This window comes from Pseudophryne corroboree, chromosome 10, assembly GCF_028390025.1.
Source record: "Pseudophryne corroboree isolate aPseCor3 chromosome 10, aPseCor3.hap2, whole genome shotgun sequence".
In the NCBI taxonomy this organism is placed as follows: domain Eukaryota; kingdom Metazoa; phylum Chordata; class Amphibia; order Anura; family Myobatrachidae; genus Pseudophryne; species Pseudophryne corroboree.
Genome location: NC_086453.1, coordinates 370298437 through 370320542, shown reverse-complemented (window position 1 = coordinate 370320542; position 22106 = coordinate 370298437). Strand labels below are relative to the sequence as shown.

The 22106-nt window shown below is 46.6% G+C and overlaps 1 protein-coding gene across 1 annotated transcript in view; it reads left to right on the top strand.

Moving 5' to 3' along the window:
* Positions 1 to 22106, top strand: part of JHY (junctional cadherin complex regulator) — a 111683-nt gene that overhangs the window by 42791 nt on the left and 46786 nt on the right. Inside the window, exons 4-5 of the mRNA XM_063943720.1 lie at positions 2501 to 2916; positions 4282 to 4537. Coding sequence (XP_063799790.1) covers positions 2501 to 2916; positions 4282 to 4537 — 672 coding nt within the window. The remainder of the gene's footprint in view (positions 1 to 2500; positions 2917 to 4281; positions 4538 to 22106) is intronic.

Sequence of the window (22106 nt, the reverse complement as noted above, 5' to 3'; positions counted from 1 at the left end):
CTCACTAACATCACTGCTAGTAGAAACACAGTCAGCAGGTGCTCACTAACATCACTGATAGCAGAAACAGAGTCAGCAGGTGTTCACCAACATCACTGCTAGCAGAAACGCAGTCAGCAGGTGTTCACCAACATCACTGCTAGCAGAAACGCAGTCAGCAGGTGCTCACTAACATCACTGCTAGCAGAAACGCAGTCAGCAGGTGTTCACTAACATCACTGCTAGCAGAAACGCAGTCATCAGGTATTCACTAACATCAGTTAGCAGAAACGCAGTCAGCAGGTGTTCACTAACATCACAGCTAGCAGAAACGCAGTCAGCAGGTGTTAACTAACATCACTGCTAGCAGAAACGCAGTCAGCAGGTGCTCACTAACATCACTGCTAGCAGAAACGCAGTCAGCAGGTGCTCACTAACATCACTGCTAGCAGAAACGCAGTCAGCAGGTGCTCACTAACATCACTGCTAGCAGAAACGCAGTCAGCAGGTGCTCACTAACATCACTGCTAGCAGAAACACAGTCAGCAGGTGCTCACTAACATCACTGCTAGCAGAAACACAGTCAGCAGGTGCTCACTAACATCACTGCTAGCAGAAACACAGTCAGCAGGTGCTCACTAACATCACTGCTATCAGAAACACAGTCAGCAGGTGCTCACTAACATCACTGATAGCAGAAACAGAGTCAGCAGGTGTTCACTAACATCACTGCTAGCAGAAACACAGTCAACACCACTGCTAGCAGAAACACAGTCAGCAGGTGCTCACTAACATCACTGCTAGCAGAAACACAGTCAACACCACTGCTAGCAGAAACACAGTCAGCAGGGGCTCACTAACATCACTGCTAGCAGAAACACAGTCAGCAGGTGCTCCCTAACATCACTGCTAGCAGAAACACAGTCAGCAGGTGTTCACTAACATCACTGCTAGCAGAAACACAGTCAGCAGGTGCTCACTAACATCACTGCTAGCAGAAACGCAGTCAGCAGGTGCTCACTAACATCACTGCTAGCAGAAACACAGTCAGCAGGTGATCACTAACATCACTGATAGCAGAAACACAGTCAGCAGGTGCTCCCTAACATCACTGCTAGCAGAAACACAGTCAGCAGGTGCTCCCTAACATCACTGCTAGCAGAAACACAGTCAGCAGGTGTTCACTAACATCACTGCTAGCAAAAACACAGTCAACACCACTGCTACCAGAAACACAGTCAGCAGGGGCTCACTAACATCACTAATAGTTTAAGTTTCTGTTTTTTAAACATTTTTTTCTGATGCACATGATGCATTTTTGTACATAAGCCCCTTGGGGTACATTGATACTTCCATATCATACTGACATGCTGTAAATACGAAAGCACATGGAAACGATTTGATATATATCGTGCGAATAGGGGATGAGACGAGGAGAAGACTGGCACAGTCCTGCCTGCAGGGGTATATGGGGACAACATTGGGTGCAGGGGGGCAACAAGACAACTGTACAATGCAATGCCTGTGTGATTCACGCACCCATGTGCACTGCACACCCATGCTAGATCTGTCAGTGGCCCCTGATGTTTTATAATGATCCCATCCACAGAAAAGTGGGACTGAAGGATAAAATCCATCATTAAGCAGCATATTATTGTGCAATTATGCACACAGCCCCACCACCAAAGTGTAGAAGCATTCAGCTGCAGAACGTCTATGCAATTTGCTAGTTTCCATTCCCTGGAAGAGGTTAAAAACCAACAGTTGTTGCCTGTGTGTTTGCGTTATATGCTTCCCTCCTAACATTAGATGTCTCCATATTGGATGAGAGTATGGCCGCAGCACACTGAGAGGAGTACGCATGCCCCCTTCCCTTGTAATCCTGTATTCTCCCAAAAATCACCCATATCATGGAAGGACCTGCCTATGTGGTTTACAGCAATGGAACAACTCCGTCATAACCCACTCTCCTGATAGCGGGGTAGCCGGACAGCCTTACAGAATTGTGACAGCCCCTCAACAGCAGGATAGAATTATACTGTATGTGGATGGCGGAAGTTGCTATACAGGAAGTGCCTCTGCAGCCATTGTCCAGCATGACTGCAGTTAGTAAAGACACACTTCTGCAGCTCTCTAGAGTCCCCTGGTAATTTGAACACGGACTACTTTAGAGGGATGGTTGGGAGGTATGTACATGCCATTTCTATTTAGGATTTTTTTTGTTAGTTGCTGTGGAACTTTGTTCTTTATATTTCATATATCATGGTGTAAGCTAAGAAGTGTTGTTACAGTTACATAGCCCTTTTTAGTCCGTTTACCACTCATCCGCTACTGAGGAAAAATGGGCCCTGCTGCCACCCTTTCCCCTGAGTATTATCACACCACGCACAGACTAATACTCCCACTTACTCACTACATTGATTCAGCCCATTGCGTGTGCCTGTGAGTTACTCTTTGTGTTGAGAGATGATCTTTAAGTGCTATATGACTGTATTAAAATAATATATACTATCTCTTTTAGGGCAGTGGAAAGTCCAACAGTGCATCCCAGCCAGTGACGGAAATGAAACACAATGCGCACGATATTCCGGGAACTACAGAAGTAGGGTTTCCAAATAACAATGTAAAACAGACAGTATCAATAAGTACAAATATGGCGAATACTTCTACGGGCACCGATGTGACACAACAGGAGAGAACGGGTTTCTCATCCGGACCGCCAGCCAATGAATGTCCGGCTGCTGCCACCTATCCTCACAGACATGTCTATTCTCCAGGAGTACCGAAGGATGTTTATTTGTCAGCAGAGGAACCCCAGGTCCAGCGTAAGGCGTCACTGCACCCCCACATAATATCACAGAGGTTATACCATGACCGGAATACGAATGAGAAGCTGGAAACTGTACGAGACACGTGGGACCATTGTTCTTACTCAGGGTAAGGAGATGGGACGTTCGTGTTCTTATTACCTGGTAAGCATCTGGAGTCCTACTGGAGAAAGTGCGCTAAGTTTGGAATATCACTATAATCCAATTGTTTATTATTATTATTTATAAGGGGTATCACCAAATCTGTCCTCGTTTGTAGAATTTCTATGGAGAATAAGCAATATTTTATCTATTTTCACTGTTTCTTTGCTGTATTCTATGAAATAGCAAAGACGTGCAGGCAGGGGGCGTATTAAGAGAGGAGGCGGCCCGTTTGCAGTCTCAGTTCGGGCCCACACCTCTCTAGCAGGCAGCAGCAGTGACACTTAATCTGGGCATTAGCTTGTGTGTATGTCTCCGGAAAAAATGGCGTGGCGGCCATTTTCCTGTCTATTTATCTCTACTGCGCGTGCGCAAAACACCAAGAAAAAGTCCGCCACGCATTTTTCCCAGAGATCTATGCACCACCTAATGCTCAGAGTCCCTGTCACTGCCACTGCTGCGGGACTTGTGGGAATGAAGCATTGTTTCCAAAAGCCATAGGCAAACACAGGGGGGATTTCCGGTTGCCTGGAAACCCCCCTCCTCTTGGCAAGTGGCTCAAATTATGACTACAACAGCAATGGTATATAACACGATTACTAGAGCTGTTGCCACAACTTGCAGTTTAAGGGACAGAGCAGAGCTGCTGCACACGCCCAGTGGAAGCAGCTTCTTCTACCAAGTTTGCTGTGTGTGTGTGTGTGTGTGTGTGTGTGTGTGTGTGTGTGTGTGTGTGTATCTGAGTCCTCAATCAGTGAACTGGACAAGAGAGTAGCTACCAGGAAGAAGAGACAGGCGCCTTACCATGAGGTGGGAGAATGTGAGCTTAGAAAGTGCAGTACCGGTTCTATAATATTTGTGTATTTATTTATTATGCTATGTTTAACCTTTTCCTGGCCACTTATTTATATTATTTAAATGTTTGATACAGCCTATACTAAGACCATCTATGGTAGTTAATATAAATACTGTATTCTATACAGTATCCATTGTATAAAAAGACCAATGTTTACATTAATGTCCAGAGTCATTACTAGGCTCTTCTACCACTCCCCCAGACTCCTGCACTTGCTCCAATGTTCCGCAGAGCGGGAGATTGTGGTCTGCATTTGGAACCCCCCCTCTAGAAATCCTGCGTTTGCCACTGCAAAAGCTGTAAGGATACTAACACATTTGTCCATAACAGTATATCAATGTTTCCCAAGCTCGGACCTCAAGGCTCCCTAACAAGCAGGTTTTAAGGATATCCATGTTTGAGCTCAGATGGTAAAATACAAATGACTGAGGCACTAATTATACTTTCTTTCAACTTTGTCGTCTCTTCCGCATAAAGGTTATCACAAACCGATGTTCAGGCACTACAGGAGCCGAGTGTCCCGTCTTCAGTGAAATGTATCGCTGACCATTACATCTCCATGCCAAACCAGATTATCCAGCCGAAAAAGACGCCTTACGAGGGGTATGATCTCCAAGCTGCGACCGACAGCTCCCTCTCCGATAAAAGTGAGTGTGATGGTGGACTCCGTCATTCCGGGGTGATTCAGAATCAAATGATAAAGAATACCCAAATGGATGAAAAACATCAGAAGGTAAAATATTATTATAGCTCTTACTATTAAGGGATCGGTGGGGTTCCAAGATATTAAGTATAAAAATAAAGTGTTAATAGTTTATTTTTTATCAATTAACAAAATGCAAAGTGAATGAACAGAAGAGAAATCTAATTCAAATCAGTATTTTACTACAAAACAGCGTAAATTCTTCTAGGTACACTTGCACACAGGTTTTGAAGGAACTCGGCAGGGAGGTTGTTCCAAACATTTTGGAGAACTAACCACAGATCTTCTGTGGACGTAGTCTTGCTCAAATCCCTCTGTCTCTTCATGTAATCCCAGACAGACTTGATGACGTTGAGATCAGGGCTCTGCGGGGGCCATATCATCACTTCCAGGTGTCAAAGTCAAAAATATTACATAGAGAGAAACAAACTGCACACATTTAAGTCGCTATACTTGCAAATATGCGCAGCGAGCACAGCAATATATGGTAACACACGCATTTACACGGACATGGCACAGAGATGGATTCGACACTTATTTCATACAGTACATAATTATAATAATATCAAGCACCAGACATCATGGAGATTTAAAATTAGCTAATGAATTAATGTCATGAATGTGTATTATTTGAACCGAACCAGATAAACCCGTCATGTTTACTATTGAAACAAGCAGATTGGTGTGTAGATTAATTTGATACTTGTTGTGAAGTTGTGGGACATTGCAGCGGATAGATATGATTATATGTATAAAAGCTAAAAATCACTTTGTTAGAACAATGAATGATACAATGAACAGGGAACTCAAGCCAACCCTTTTGGCAGTTTTCAGGGCTGAACCTGATCAGCATATACATAAGAGAATAGTAACTGAATTGTGCAAGAGAGACCCCTCCCCCAGGAACTAGTCAAACAGGAAAGTAGTTCCTGGCTAGAGAAGAGGTCAGGGTTCAGTTGCTTGTGATCTCAGAGGACAGATGTACTGTAGCTACACTCAGAACTAAGCTAGCACCCAGCAGCATGGCTGGTTCATCCCCAGGACTGACCTCCAAGCGAAAGGCTAAGTATTGAATTCACATGGCTAGATAAGGAAATATAGACAGATGGCTTTAAGGTCAATGGTGCTGGTTTAACTAGGATATTGTAACTTGTTTGGGAATCTGTGATGGTAGCTGGGACATTAGACAACCTGTAGCATAGCATTTGTGGTATTTGTTTGCCTATGGTGATTTAAAATAGATTGTGCTGGTTTGTTATAATATACCTTGTCAATCATGAATACCGCCATGCAGTTACTTGTGAATATGGGTTTTGTAGCAATGGCATGCTGGGATGTGTGGTTACATTGTGATCTGGTCTTGTGATGATTCATATAGCATAGCCAGCATACCATATGCTCTGGTTATTGAGATACTGAGTTGTTTGGAATGTGAAATTGAATAAGATGGTTCTAGGAAGTTGTTTGGAATGTGAAAGTGAATAAGATGGTTCTAGGAAGTTGTTTGGAATGTGAAATTGAATAAGATGGTTCTAGGAAGTTGGATTGGAATGTGGAATATAATTAGTTGGTTTGTAGAAGATGGCTGCTGCTGGGTGTTTTCTCCTCCCCCTTTGAACCATGTGTTGCAGTCTTTGGAATCATGGGAGTTTTCCCAAAATGGAGTCTAGCTTCTGTCCCATGCGGTACCATTGTGTTGTTGCTGGGTGTTGTGTATATAGGGACAGCCAGTATGGGTAAGCTCAAGTATTCTCTCCACAAAGATTCTCAGCATTGACTAACTGCGCAGCGATTGTTTCTCACATGTGTAGGTTTCTCTGCAACCATATTGTCTCTTATTTAATGTTATAAGCCATTCTCTCTCTCCTTCCCCTTAAAAGTACTTGTGCCTTTTATTGTATTTTATGTGTAGAAATTCGGTTAGGTATTCTATGTTATTTTGGTAGTGTATAACTTGTATTTGTTTATTCTTTTGCAATAGAACGTTCATTTAAGGTGTTAGATCCTAAGACCGGTATTTGATTGATTATTATATTGCACAAAGGTTCTCAGAGCGTCATAGTCGCTCATACAGCTTTTAAGCTAACAAGGTTACACTGCATTACATCTACACATTATCACTGCACAAATGTTTACAGTATAAGTACATTCCTTAAGGTATAGTTAAGGGCGTACCCTTGCGGTACCTTTTGCGCCAATTGCGTACTGTGTCTCTTAACCTTTTAAAGTGTTTTAAATAGGATAAATATATAGGCTTTGTCACAGGACTCCTTGTTCTTCTTTACGCTGAAGATAGTTCTTAATGACATTGGCATGATGGATAAGCACTTGCCTGTATTTCTCAGCATTGAGGACACCATTAATCCTGGCCAAATCCCCAACTCTATTTGCTGAAATGCAGTACAAGTGGGTAGAAACCTAAGAGATTGAGGCTTGTGATTGGTCCTCCCATTTACCCCCCCCCCCCCCCCCTCCACCTCACCTCCTACTACTCTCCTTATACTTGCCTACTCATGTACTGACCAACACACAGAGTTCCCGAGGTCACGCACCTGCCATATACTGTCACTGGTGTTCTAGAAAGTAACATACATGGATTATGTGTCCCTGGAGCCACGCTTATCTTGGTTTCTCTGCTGCACCTAGGTGCACCAAGGTTTATTAGCATAAACCCTTCATCTATTGATCTCAGCTGCAATACAATACAGAGACAGCAATACAGCAAGGGATTAATTCATTACAGCAGGGGATTAAATTCGACTGCCCTGGCTCAATGAATCCAATTAAAGGCCAAGATAAAGATGGCTCCATCTGTATACAGTATGTGTTTACATTTGTATTGTGAAAAAAAGTAATAAAAAAAATAGAAAGTGTCGCTAAATAAAGAATAGCCGTCCCTGCGTTACGGTATTTTATACTAGGTATAACTAGGAGACATTACAGTAAGTCCTCTCTGTACATTGTGACATTACAGCTATTAGCTCCTCGCCACTGATGAGATGATGGACTGTAATCTGCAGCGCAGTGATCACACACATCTAATTCTAGGTTCTATGACAGAGGAATAGCCCTAATCCTCTACATCTAGCTGCAGGGAACGCCTGACACACTGGCATTATTCAGCTTGTATGCATATATAATATACTGTCAATATATACATGTACACATACGTACGTACTTACAAAGAGTGTGTATACATTATATATATTATATATGCAAACAGGTTTAATACAGTATATACGTTACTTGTCTCAAGACCTGATGTAGAGTTGGATGTACTGTAATTTCTTACTGCGCATGTGTACTCCCACGGATTTGGGTGCGTTTTGCAATTACGGCCACTTATATTTACAGAAGCGGACGGAGTAGCCGGACTAAACCCAAGGCAGGCGAAAGAAAGAAAGTGTGATTGTCATTTTCACAATCAAATTAATATTATTTTGATCAGTGCCGTAACTAGACATTTTAGCGCTGTGTGCAAGAAACAGCATCGGCACCCCCCCCCCTCCCCAATATTTAAAACAGGGCCAGTGCGCATCGTAGGTGCACGCCAAAACTATAGGGGCATGGCTTCTAGGGGAAAGGGTGTGACCACAAAATAATACCAATTCATATTACGCTGCACAGTAGTCTCCAGTACTCAAATTACACCGCACAGTAGTTCCACTTACACATTACACCAGGTAGAGTCCCTATCACACATTACTCCAGGTAGAGAAATATAAAATAACATTCTCGCTTTAAACATCACTCACCACCCCAAGCTCTGTGACTGACGGTGGGGAAAAGGTCACCGGAGGTCAGACTCCGGACTCGCTCGGCTGCTGCTGCACTGTGAGCTGGAATGCCTCCACCTCAAACCCCCATGTTATCATGTCTCTCCCTTGAGACACTGCAGGGGGCGGAGCATCAGATCCAGGGGAAAGGTGGCGCTGTTATACAGAGGGAGCGTGAAGGAATGAGAGTATTATACAGAGGTAGAGACAAGGAAGGAGAGAGTGTTATACAGAGGGAGAGACGAGGAAGAGAGTGTTACACGGAGGGAGCGGGGAGGAAGGAGAGAGTGTTATACAGAGGGAGAGAGGAGGAAGAAGAGGGTGTTATACAGAGAACGAGACAAGGAAGGAGAGAGTTATACAGAGGGAGAGAGGAAGAAGAAGAGGGTGTTATACAGAAAAGGAGACGAGGAAGAGAGTGTTATACGAAGGGAGCGTGGAGGAAGGAGAAAGTGTTATACAGAGAGAGAGAGAGAGGAGGAAGAAGAGAGTGTTATACAGAGGGAAAGAAGAGGAAGAAGAGGGTGTTATAAAGAGGGAGAGAAGACGAAGGAGAGAGAGTGTTATACAGAGGGAGAGAAGAGGAAGGAGAGAGTGTTATACAGAGGGAGAGACGAGGAAGGAGAGAGTGTTATACAGAGGGAGAGAGGAGGAAGGAGATAGTGTTATACAGAGGGAGAGAGGAGGAAGGAGAGAGTGTTATACAGAGGGAGAGAAGAGGGAGGAGAGAGTGTTATACAGAGGGAGAGAGGAGGAAGGAGAGAGTGTTATACAGAGGGAGAGAAGAGGAAGGACAGGGTGTTATACAGAGGGAGAGAAGAGGAAGGAGAGAGTGTTATACAGAGGGAGAGAAGAGGAAGGACAGGGTGTTATACAGAGGGAGAGAAGAGGAAGGAGAGAGTGTTATACAGAGGGAGAGAAGAGGAAGGAGAGAGTGTTATACAGAGGGAGAGAAGAGGAAGGACAGGGTGTTATACAGAGGGAGAGAAGAGGAAGGAGAGAGTGTTATACAGAGGGAGAGAAGAGGAAGGAGAGAGTGTTATACAGAGGGAGAGAAGAGGAAGGAGAGAGTGTTATACAGAGGGAAAGAGGAGGAAGAAGAGGGTGTTATACAGAGGGAGAGAAGAGGAAGGACAGGGTGTTATACAGAGGGAGCATGGAGGAAGGAGATAGCGTTATACAGAGGGAGAGAGGAGGAAGGAGAGAGTGTTATACAGAGGGAGAGAAGAGGAAGGAGAGAGTGTTATACAGAGGGAGAGAAGAGGAAGGACAGGGTGTTATACAGAGGGAGCATGGAGGAAGGAGATAGTGTTATACCGAGGGAGAGAGGTGGAACGAGAGAGTGTTATACAGAGGGAGAGAAGAGGAAGGAGAGAGTGTTATACAGAGGGAGAGAGGAGGAAGGAGATAGTGTTATACAGAGGGAGAGAGGAGGAAGGAGAGAGTGTTATACAGAGGGAGAGAAGAGGAAGGAGAGAGTGTTATACAGAGGGAGAGAGGAGGAAGGAGAGAGTGTTATACAGAGGGAGAGAAGAGGAAGGACAGGGTGTTATACAGAGGGAGAGAAGAGGAAGGAGAGAGTGTTATACAGAGGGAGAGAAGAGGAAGGACAGGGTGTTATACAGAGGGAGAGAAGAGGAAGGAGAGAGTGTTATACAGAGGGAGAGAAGAGGAAGGAGAGAGTGTTATACAGAGAGAGAGAGGAGGAAGAAGAGGGTGTTATACAGAGGGAGAGAAGAGGAAGGACAGGGTGTTATACAGAGGGAGCATGGAGGAAGGAGATAGTGTTATACCGAGGGAGAGAGGTGGAACGAGAGAGTGTTATACAGAGGGAGAGAAGAGGAAGGAGAGAGTGTTATACAGAGGGAGATAAGAGGAAGGAGAGAGTGTTATACAGAGGGAGAGATGAGGAAGGAGAGAGTGTTATACAGAGGGAGAGAAGAGGAAGGACAGGGTGTTATACAGAGGGAGAGAAGAGGAAGGAGAGAGTGTTATACAGAGGGAGAGAAGAGGAAGGAGAGAGTGTTATACAGAGGGAGAGAAGAGGAAGGAGAGAGTGTTATACAGAGGGAGAGAAGAGGAAGGACAGGGTGTTATACAGAGGGAGAGAAGAGGAAGGAGAGAGTGTTATACAGAGGGAGAGAAGAGGAAGGAGAGAGTGTTATACAGAGGTAGAGAAGAGGAAGGACAGGGTGTTATACAGATGGAGCGAGGAGGAAGAATAGAGTGTTATACAGAGAGAGAGAAGAGGAAGAAGAGGGTGTTATAAAGAGGGAGAGACAAGGAAGAGAGTGTTACACGGAGGGAGAGACAAGGAAGAGGGTGTTATACAGAGGGAGCGTGGAGGAAGGAGAGAGTGTTATACAGAGGGAGCGAGAAGGAATGAGAGAGTGTTATACAGAGGGAGAGACAAGGAAGAGGGTGTTATACAGAGGGAGCGTGGAGGAAGGAGAGAGTGTTATAAAGAGGGAGAAAGGAGGAAGAAGAGGGTGTTGTACAGAGGGAGAGAGGAGGAAGAAGAGGGTGTTATACAGAGGGAGAGAGGAGGAAGGAGAGAGTGTTATACAGAGGGAGAGACAAGGAAGAGAGTGTTATATGGAGGGAGCGTGGAGGAAGGAGAGAGTGTTATACAGAGGGAGAGAAGAGGAAGGAGAGAGTGTTATACAGAGGGAGAGACAAGGAAGAGAGTGTTATATGGAGAGAGCGTGGAGGAAGGAGAGAGTGTTATACAGAGGGAGAGACGAGGAAGAAGAGTGTGTTATACAGAGGGAGAGACGAAGAAGGAGAGAGTGTTATACAGAGGTAGAGAGAAGAGGAAGGAGAGTGTTATACAGAGGTAGAGAGAAGAGGAAGGAGAGAGTGTTATACAGAGGGAGAGTAGAGGAAGGAGAGAGTGTTATACAGAGGGAGAGATGAGGAAGGAGAGAGTGTTATACAGAGGGAAAGAAGAGGAAGGAGAGAGTGTTATACAGAGGTAGAGAGAAGGAAGGAGAGGGTGTTATACAGAGGGAGCGAGGGGGAAGGAGAGAGTGTTATACAGAGGGAGAGTAGAGGAAGGAGAGAGTGTTATACAGAGGGAGAGATGAGGAAGGAGAGAGTGTTATACAGAGGGAAAGAAGAGGAAGGAGAGAGTGTTATACAGAGGGAGAGAGGAGGAAGGAGAGAGTGTTATACAGAGGGAGGGAGAGAGGAGGAAGAAGAGAGTGTTATACAGAGAAGGAGACGAGGAAGGAGAGAGTGTTATACAGAGGGAGAGAATAGGAAGAAGAGGGTGTTATAAAGAGGGAGAGAAGACGAAGGAGAGAGAGTGTTATACGGAGGGAGAGACGAAGGAGAGAGTGTTATACGGAGGGAGCGCGGAGGAAGGAGAGAGTGTTATATGGAGGGAGCGCGGAGCAAGGAGAGGGTGTTATACAGAGGGAGAGACAAGTGAGAGGGTGTTATACGGAGGGAGCATGGAGGAAGGAAATAGTGTTATACAGAGGGAGAGAAGAGGAAGGATAGGGTGTTATACAGAGGGAGCATGGAGGAAGGAGATAGTGTTATACAGAGGGAGAGAGGAGGAAGGAGAGAGTGTTATACAGAGGGAGAGAGGAGGAAGGAGAGAGTGTTATACAGAGGGAGAGAAGAGGAAGGACAGAGTGTTATACAGAGGGAGAGAAGAGGAAGGAGAGAGTGTTATACAGAGGGAGAGAAGAGGAAGGAGAGAGTGTTATATAGTGGAAGAGAGGAGGAAGAAGAGAGTGTTATACAGAGAGAGAGAGAAGAGGAATAAGAGGGTGTTATAAAGAGGGAGAGAGGAGGAAGGAGAGAGTGTTATACAGAGGGTGAGAAGAGGAAGGAGAGGGTGTTATACAGAGGGAGAGAGGAGGAAGGAGAGAGTGTTATACAGAGGGAGATAAGAGGAAGGAGAGGGTGTTATACAGAGGGAGAGAGGAGGAAGGAGAGAGTGTTATACAGAGGGTGAGAAGAGGAAGGAGAGAGTGTTATACAGAGGGTGAGAAGAGGAAGGAGAGAGTGTTATACAGAGGGAGATAAGAGGAAGGAGAGAGTGTTATACAGAGGGAGAGAAGAGGAAGGAGAGAGTGTTATACAGAGGGAGAGAAGAGGAAGGAGAGAGTGTTATACAGAGGGTGAGAAGAGGAAGGAGATAGTGATATACAGAGGTAGAGAGGAGGAAGAAGAGGGTGTTATAAAGAGGGAGAGAAGACGAAGGAGTGAGAGTGTTATACAGAGGGAGATAAGAGGAAGGAGAGAGTGTTATACAGAGGGAGAGAAGAGGAAGGAGAGAGTGTTATACAGAGGGAGAGAAGAGGAAGGAGAGAGTGTTATACAGAGGGAGAGAAGAGGAAGGAGAGAGTGTTATATAGTGGAAGAGAGGAGGAAGAAGAGAGTGTTATACAGAGAGAGAGAGAAGAGGAAGAAGAGGGTGTTATAAAGAGGGAGAGAGGAGGAAGGAGAGAGTGTTATACAGAGGGAGAGAAGAGGAAGGAGAGAGTGTTATACAGAGGGAGAGAAGAGGAAGGAGAGAGTGTTATACAGAGGGAGAGAAGAGGAAGGAGAGAGTGTTATACAGAGGGAGAGAAGAGGAAGGAGAGAGTGCTATACAGAGGGAGAGAAGAGGAAGGAGAGAGTGTTATACAGAGGGTGAGAAGAGGAAGGAGATAGTGATATACAGATGGAGTGGGGAGGAAGGAGAGAGTGTTATACAGAGGTAGAGAGGAGGAAGAAGATGGTGTTATACAGAGGGAGAGACGAGGAAGGAGAGAGTGTTATACGAAGGGAGCGTGGAGGAAGGAGAGGGTGTTATACAGAGGGAGAGAGAAGGAAGGAGAGAGTGTTATACGAAGGGAGCGTGGAGGAAGGAGAGGGTGTTATACAGAGGGAGAGAAGAGGAAGGAGAGAGTGTTATACAGAGGGAGAGAAGAGGAAGGAGAGAGTGTTATACAGATGGAGCGAGGAGGAAGAAGAGAGTGTTATACAGAGAGAGAGAGAAGAGGAAGAAGAGGGTGTTATAAAGAGGGAGAGAAGACGAAGGAGTGAGTGTTATACAGAGGGAGATAAGAGGAAGGAGAGAGTGTTATACAGAGGGAGAGAAGAGGAAGGAGTGAGTGTTATACAGAGGGAGATAAGAGGAAGGAGAGGGTGTTATACAGAGGAAGAGAGGAGGAAGGAGAGAGTGTTATACAGAGGGAGAGATGAGGAAGGAGAGAGTGTTATACAGAGGGAGAGATGAGGAATGAGAGAGTGTTATACAGAGGGAACGAGGAGGAAGCAGAGGGTGTTATACAGAGGTAGAGAGAAGGAAGGAGAGGGTGTTATACAGAGGGAACGAGGAGGAAGGAGAGTGTGTTATACAGAGGTAGAGAGAAGGAAGGAGAGGGTGTTATACAGAGGGAGCGAGGAGGAAGGAGAGTGTGTTATACAGAGGTAGAGAGGAGGAAGGAGAGGGTGTTATACAGAGGGAACGAGGAGGAAGGAGAGGGTGTTATACAGAGGTAGAGAGAAGGAAGGAGAGGGTGTTATACAGAGGGAACGAGGATGAAGGACAGGGTGTTATACAGGGGGAGAGAAGAAGAAGGAGAGGGTGTTATACAGAGGTAGAGAGAAGGAAGGAGAGGGTGTTATACAGAGGGAACGAGGAGGAAGGAGAGTGTGTTATACAGAGGTAGAGAGAAGGAAGGAGAGGGTGTTATACAGAGGGAGCGAGGAGGAAGGAGAGTGTGTTATACAGAGGTAGAGAGGAGGAAGGAGAGGGTGTTATACAGAGGGAACGAGGAGGAAGGAGAGGGTGTTATACAGAGGTAGAGAGAAGGAAGGAGAGGGTGTTATACAGAGGGAACGAGGATGAAGGACAGGGTGTTATACAGGGGGAGAGAAGAAGAAGGAGAGGGTGTTATACAGAGGTAGAGAGAAGGAAGGAGAGGGTGTTATACAGAGGGAGCGAGGAGGAAGGAGAGGGTGTTATACAGAGGTAGAGAGAAGGAAGGAGAGGGTGTTATACAGGGGGAGAGAAGAGGAAGGAGAGAGTGTTATATAGAGGTAGAGAGAAGGAAGGAGAGGGTGTTATACAGAGGGAACGAGGAGGAAGGAGAGAGTGTTATACAGGGGGAGAGATAATATATGGGAGAATGTTATACAGGGGGAGAGATAAGATAGGGGAGAATGTTATACAGGGGCAGAGATAAGGTGGGGGCGAGTGTTATAATAGCAGGAGAGATTTGATGGGGAGAGTGTTATACAGGCGGAGAGATACGATAGGGGAGATTATTATACAGGGGGGAGATAAGATAGCGGAGAGTGTTATACAGAGAGAGAGAGAAGAGAGTGTTATACAGAGAGAGAGAGAAGAGGAAGAAGAGGGTGTTATAAAGAGGGAGAGAGGAGGAAGGAGAGAGTGTTATACAGAGGGAGAGAAGAGGAAGGAGAGAGTGTTATACAGAGGGAGCGAGGAGGAAGGAGAGTGTGTTATACAGAGGTAGAGAGGAGGAAGGAGAGGGTGTTATACAGAGGGAACGAGGAGGAAGGAGAGGGTGTTATACAGAGGTAGAGAGAAGGAAGGAGAGGGTGTTATACAGAGGGAACGAGGATGAAGGACAGGGTGTTATACAGGGGGAGAGAAGAAGAAGGAGAGGGTGTTATACAGAGGTAGAGAGAAGGAAGGAGAGGGTGTTATACAGAGGGAACGAGGAGGAAGGAGAGTGTGTTATACAGAGGTAGAGAGAAGGAAGGAGAGGGTGTTATACAGAGGGAGCGAGGAGGAAGGAGAGTGTGTTATACAGAGGTAGAGAGGAGGAAGGAGAGGGTGTTATACAGAGGGAACGAGGAGGAAGGAGAGGGTGTTATACAGAGGTAGAGAGAAGGAAGGAGAGGGTGTTATACAGAGGGAACGAGGATGAAGGACAGGGTGTTATACAGGGGGAGAGAAGAAGAAGGAGAGGGTGTTATACAGAGGTAGAGAGAAGGAAGGAGAGGGTGTTATACAGAGGGAGCGAGGAGGAAGGAGAGGGTGTTATACAGAGGTAGAGAGAAGGAAGGAGAGGGTGTTATACAGGGGGAGAGAAGAGGAAGGAGAGAGTGTTATATAGAGGTAGAGAGAAGGAAGGAGAGGGTGTTATACAGAGGGAACGAGGAGGAAGGAGAGAGTGTTATACAGGGGGAGAGATAATATATGGGAGAATGTTATACAGGGGGAGAGATAAGATAGGGGAGAATGTTATACAGGGGCAGAGATAAGGTGGGGGCGAGTGTTATAATAGCAGGAGAGATTTGATGGGGAGAGTGTTATACAGGCGGAGAGATACGATAGGGGAGATTATTATACAGGGGGGAGATAAGATAGCGGAGAGTGTTATACAAGAAGGTGAGAGATAAGGTACGGGAGAGTGTTATACAGGGTGAGAGATAAGGTAGGGGAGCGTGTTATACAGGGGGAGAGAGAAGGTAGGGGTGAGTTACACAGGGGGAGAGACAAGGTAGGGGAGAGTGTTATACAGGGGGAGAGATACGATGGGATCCGGTCTGAAGATCGACACTAGCTAGGTCAACAATGTTTAGGTCGACCACTATAGGTCGACAGTCACTAGGTCGACAGGGTTGGAAGGTCGACATGTGCTAGGTCGACAGGTCAAAAGGTCGACATGAGTTTTTAAAAAAAAAAATCTTTTTTTTTACTTTTTCATACTTAACGATCCACGTGGACTACGACTGAGACGGTAATCTGTGCCGAGTGAAGCGGTAGTGGAGCGAGGCACCTTGCCCAAAGCTCGCTCGCCATGCTAGGGGACATGGTGCACTAATTGGGGTTCCCGGTCACTGTACGGAGAAAACGACACCAAACCCCCCCCCCCCCCCAAACCCCCCCCCAAAAAAACAACAACAACTCATGTTGACCTTTTGACCTGTCGACCTAGCACATGTCGACCTAGAAACCCTGTCGACCTTCCAACCCTGTCGACCTATAGTGGTTGACCTAAACATTGTCGACCCAGACACTGTCGATCTAATGATTCACACCCAGATATGATAGGGAAGAGTGTTATACAGGGGGAGAGATAAGGTAGGGAGAGTGTTACACAGGGGGAGAGATAAGGTAGGGGTAGTGTTACACAGGGGGAGAGATAAGGTAGGGGGAGTGTTACACAGGGGGAGAGATAAGGTAGGGGGGAGAGATAAGGCAGGGGGAGTGTTACACAGGGGGAGAGATAAGGTAGTAGAGATGAGCGCCTGAAATTTTTCGGGTTTTGTGTTTTGGTTTTGGGTTCGGTTCCGCTGCCGTGTTTTGGGTTCGACCGCGTTTTGGCAAAACCTCACCGAATTTTTTTTGTCGGATTCGGGTGTTTTTTTCAAAAAACCCTAAAAAACAGCTTAAATCATAGAATTTGGGGGTCATTTTGATCCCATATTATTATTAACCTCAAAAACCATAATTTCCACTCATTTTCAGTCTATTCTGAATACCTCACACCTCACAATATTATTTTTAGTCCTAAAATTTGCACCGAGGTCGCTGGATGACTAAGCTAAGCGACCCTAGTGGCCGACACAAACACCTGGCCCATCTAGGAGTGGCACTGCAGTGTCACGCAGGATGGCCCTTCCAAAAAACACTCCCCAAACAGCACATGACGCAAAGAAAAAAAGAGGTGCAATGAGGTAGCTGTGTGAGTAAGATTAGCGACCCTAGTGCCCGACACAAACACCTGGCCCATCTAGGAGTGGCACTGCAGTGTCACGCAGGATGGCCCTTCCAAAAAACCCTCCCCAAACAGCACATGACGCAAAGAAAAAAAGAGGCGCAATGAGGTAGCTGTGTGAGTAAGATTAGCGACCCTAGTGGCCGACACAAACACCGGGCCCATTTAGGAGTGGCACTGCAGTGTCACGCAGGATGTCCCTTCCAAAAAACCCTCCCCAAACAGCACATGACGCAAAGAAAAGAAGAGGCGCAATGAGGTAGCTGTGTGAGTAAGATTAGCGACCCTAGTGGCCGACACAAACACCGGGCCCATTTAGGAGTGGCACTGCAGTGTCACGCAGGATGTCCCTTCCAAAAAACCCTCCCCAATCAGCACATGACGCAAAGAAAAAGAAAAGAAAAAAGAGGTGCAAGATGGAATTGTCCTTGGGCCCTCCCACCCACCCTTATGTTGTATAAACAAAACAGGACATGCACACTTTAACCAACCCATCATTTCAGTGACAGGGTCTGCCACACGACTGTGACTGATATGACGGGTTGGTTTGGACCCCCACCAAAAAAGAAGCAATTAATCTCTCCTTGCACAAACTGGCTCTACAGAGGCAAGATGTCCACCTCATCATCACCCTCCGATATATCACCGTGTACATCCCCCTCCTCACAGATTATCAATTCGTCCCCACTGGAATCCACCATCTCAGCTCCCTGTGTACTTTGTGGAGGCAATTGCTGCTGGTCAATGTCTCCATGGAGGAATTGATTATAATTCATTTTAATGAACATCATCTTCTCCACATTTTCTGGATGTAACCTCGTACGCCGATTGCTGACAAGGTGAGCGGCGGCACTAAACACTCTTTCGGAGTACACACTTGTGGGAGGGCAACTTAGGTAGAATAAAGCCAGTTTGTGCAAGGGCCTCCAAATTGCTTCTTTTTCCTGCCAGTATAAGTACGGACTGTGTGACGTGCCTACTTGGATGCGGTCACTCATATAATCCTCCACCATTCTTTCAATGTTGAGAGAATCATATGCAGTGACAGTAGACGACATGTCCGTAATCGTTGTCAGGTCCTTCAGTCCGGACCAGATGTCAGCATCAGCAGTCGCTCCAGACTGCCCTGCATCACCGCCAGCGGGTGGGCTCGGAATTCTGAGCCTTTTCCTCGCACCCCCAGTTGCGGGAGAATGTGAAGGAGGAGATGTTGACAGGTCGCGTTCCGCTTGACTTGACAATTTTGTCACCAGCAGGTCTTTGCACCCCAGCAGACTTGTGTCTGCCGGAAAGAGAGATCCAAGGTAGGTTTTAAATCTAGGATCGAGCACGGTGGCCAAAATGTAGTGCTCTGATTTCAACAGATTGACCACCCGTGAATCCTTGTTAAGCGAATTAAGGGCTGCATCCACAAGTCCCACATGCCTAGCGGAATCGCTCCCTTTTAGCTCCTTCTTCAATGCCTCCAGCTTCTTCTGCAAAAGCCTGATGAGGGGAATGACCTGACTCAGGCTGGCAGTGTCTGAACTGACTTCACGTGTGGCAAGTTCAAAGGGCATCAGAACCTTGCACAACGTTGAAATCATTCTCCACTGCACTTGAGACAGGTGCATTCCACCTCCTATATCGTGCTCAATTGTATAGGCTTGAATGGCCTTTTGCTGCTCCTCCAACCTCTGAAGCATATAGAGGGTTGAATTCCACCTCGTTACCACTTCTTGCTTCAGATGATGGCAGGGCAGGTTCAGTAGTTTTTGGTGGTGCTCCAGTCTTCTGTACGTGGTGCCTGTACGCCGAAAGTGTCCCGAAATTCTTCTGGCCACCGACAGCATCTCTTGCACGCCCCTGTCGTTTTTTAAAAAATTCTGCACCACCAAATTCAAGGTATGTGCAAAACATGGGACGTGCTGGAATTTGCCCATATTTAATGCACACACAATATTGCTGGCGTTGTCCGATGCCACAAATCCACAGGAGAGTCCAATTGGGGTAAGCCATTCTGCGATGATCTTCCTCAGTTGCCGTAAGAGGTTTTCAGCTGTGTGCGTATTCTGGAAAGCGGTGATACAAAGCGTAGCCTGCCTAGGAAAGAGTTGGCGTTTGCGAGATGCTGCTACTGGTGCCGCCGCTGCTGTTCTTGCGGCGGGAGTCCATACATCTACCCAGTGGGCTGTCACAGTCATATAGTCCTGACCCTGCCCTGCTCCACTTGTCCACATGTCCGTGGTTAAGTGGACATTGGGTACAACTGCATTTTTTAGGACACTGGTGAGTCTTTCTCTATCGTCCTAAGTGGATGCTGGGGTTCCTGAAAGGACCATGGGGAACAGCGGCTCCGCAGGAGACAGGGCACAAAAAAGCAAAGCCTTACTAGGTCAGGTGGTGTGCACTGGCTCCTCCCCCTATGACCCTCCTCCAGACTCCAGTTAGATTTTGTGCCCGAACGAGAAGGGTGCAATCTAGGTGGCTCTCCTAAAGAGCTGCTTAGAGAAAGTTTAGTTTAGGTTTTTTTCTTTACAGTGAGTCCTGCTGGCAACAGGATCACTGCAACGTGGGACTTAGGGGGAAAGTAGTAAACTCACCTGCATGCAGAGTGGATTTGCTGCTTGGCTACTGGACACCATTAGCTCCAGAGGGATCGAACACAGGCCCAGCCGTGGAGTCCGGTCCCGGAGCCGCGCCGCCGACCCCCTTGCAGATGCTGAAGCGTGAAGAGGTCCGGAAACCGGCGGCTGAAGACTCCTCAGTCTTCATAAGGTAGCGCACAGCACTGCAGCTGTGCGCCATTTTCCTCTCAGCACACTTCACTGGGCAGTCACTGAGGGTGCAGAGCGCTGGGGGGGGGCGCTCTGAGAGGCAAATATAAACCTTATACAAGGCTAAAAATACCTCACATATAGCCCATAGGGGCTATATGGAGATATTTAACCCCTGCCTGACTGGAAAAATAGCGGGAGAAGAACCCGCCGAAAAAGGGGCGGGGCCTATCTCCTCAGCACACGGCGCCATTTTCTGTCACAGCTCCGCTGGTCAGAACGGCTCCCAGGTCTCTCCCCTGCACTGCACTACAGAAACAGGGTAAAACAGAGAGGGGGGGCACATTAATGGCTATATATATATATATATTAAAGCAGCTATAAGGGAGCACTTAATATAAGGATATCCCTTGTATATATAGCGCTTTGTGGTGTGTGCTGGCAGACTCTCCCTCTGTCTCCCCAAAAGGGCTAGTGGGTCCTGTCTTCATTAGAGCATTCCCTGTGAGTTTGCGGTGTGTGTCGGTACGTGGTGTCGACATGTATGAGGACGATATTGGTGTGGAGGCGGAGCAATTGCCAAATATGCAGATGTCACCCCCCAGGGGGTCGACACCAGAATGGATGCCTTTATTTGTGGAATTACGTGATGGTTTATCTTCCCTTAAACAGTCAGTTGAGGACATGAGGCGGCCGGACAATCAATTAATGCCTGTCCAGGCGCCTCAAACACCGTCAGGGGCTGTAAAACGCCCTTTGCCTCAGTCGGTCGACACAGACCCAGACACGGGCACTGATTCCAGTGACGACGGTAGAAATTCAAACGTATTTTCCAGTAGGGCCACACGTTATATGATTTTGGCAATGAAGGAGACGTTACATTTAGCTGATACTACAGATACCGTAAAACAGGGTATTATGTATGGTGTGAAAAAACTACAAACAGTTTTTCCTGAATCAGAAGAATTAAATGACGTGTGTGATGAAGCGTGGGTTGCTCCTGATAAAAAGTTGATAATTTCAAAAAAGTTATTGGCATTATACCCTTTCCCGCCAGAGGTTAGGGCGCGCTGGGAAACACCCCCTAAGGTGGACAAGGCGCTCACACGCTTATCCAAACAAGTGGCGTTACCCTCTCCTGAGACGGCCGCACTTAAGGATCCATCAGATAGAAAGATGGAAGTTATTCAAAAGAATATATACACACATGCAGGTGTTATACTACGACCAGCTATAGCAACTGCCTGGATGTGCAGTGCTGGAGTAGTTTGGTCAGAATCCCTGATTGAAAATATTGATACCCTAGATAGGGACAATGTTTTACTGTCGTTAGAACAAATAAAGGATGCATTTATCTATATGCGTGATGCACAGAGGGATATTTGCACACTGGCATCTCGGGTGAGTGCTATGTCCATTTCAGCCAGAAGAGCCTTATGGACACGACAGTGGACAGGCGATGCGGATTCAAAACGTCACATGGAGGTTTTGCCGTATAAAGGGGAGGAGTTATTTGGAGTTGGTCTATCAGACTTGGTGGCCACGGCTACTGCCGGGAAATCCACTTTTTTACCTCAAGTCACTCCCCAACAGAGAAAGGCACCGAACTTTCAACCACAGCCTTTTCGCTCCTACAAAAATAAGAGAGCAAAGGGCTTGTCGTACCTGCCACGAGGCAGAGGAAGAGGGAAGAGACACCAACAGGCAGCTCCTTCCCAGGAACAGAAGCCCTCCCCGGCTCCTGCAAAAACCTCAGCATGACGCTGGGGCCTCTCAAGCGGACTCGGGGACAGTGGGGGGCCGTCTCAAAAATTACAGCGCGCAGTGGGCTCACTCGCAGGTAGACCCCTGGATCCTGCAGATAATATCTCAGGGGTACAGGTTGGAATTAGAGACGGATCCTCCTCATCGTTTCCTGAAGTCTGCCTTACCAACCGTCTCTTCCGAAAGGGAGAGGGTGTTGGAAGCCATTCACAAGCTGTACGCTCAGCAGGTGATAGTCAAAGTACCCCTATTACAACAAGGAAAGGGGTATTATTCCACTCTATTTGTGGTACCGAAGCCGGATGGCTCGGTAAGGCCTATTCTAAATCTGAAGTCCTTGAACCTCTACATAAAAAAGTTCAAGTTCAAGATGGAGTCACTCAGAGCAGTGATAGCGAACCTGGAAGAAGGGGACTTTATGGTATCCTTGGACATCAAGGATGCGTATCTACACGTTCCGATTTACCCCGCACACCAGGGGTACCTCAGGTTCATTGTTCAAAACTGTCACTATCAGTTTCAGACGCTGCCGTTCGGATTGTCCACGGCGCCTCGGGTCTTTACCAAGGTAATGGCCGAGATGATGATTCTTCTTCGAAGAAAAGGC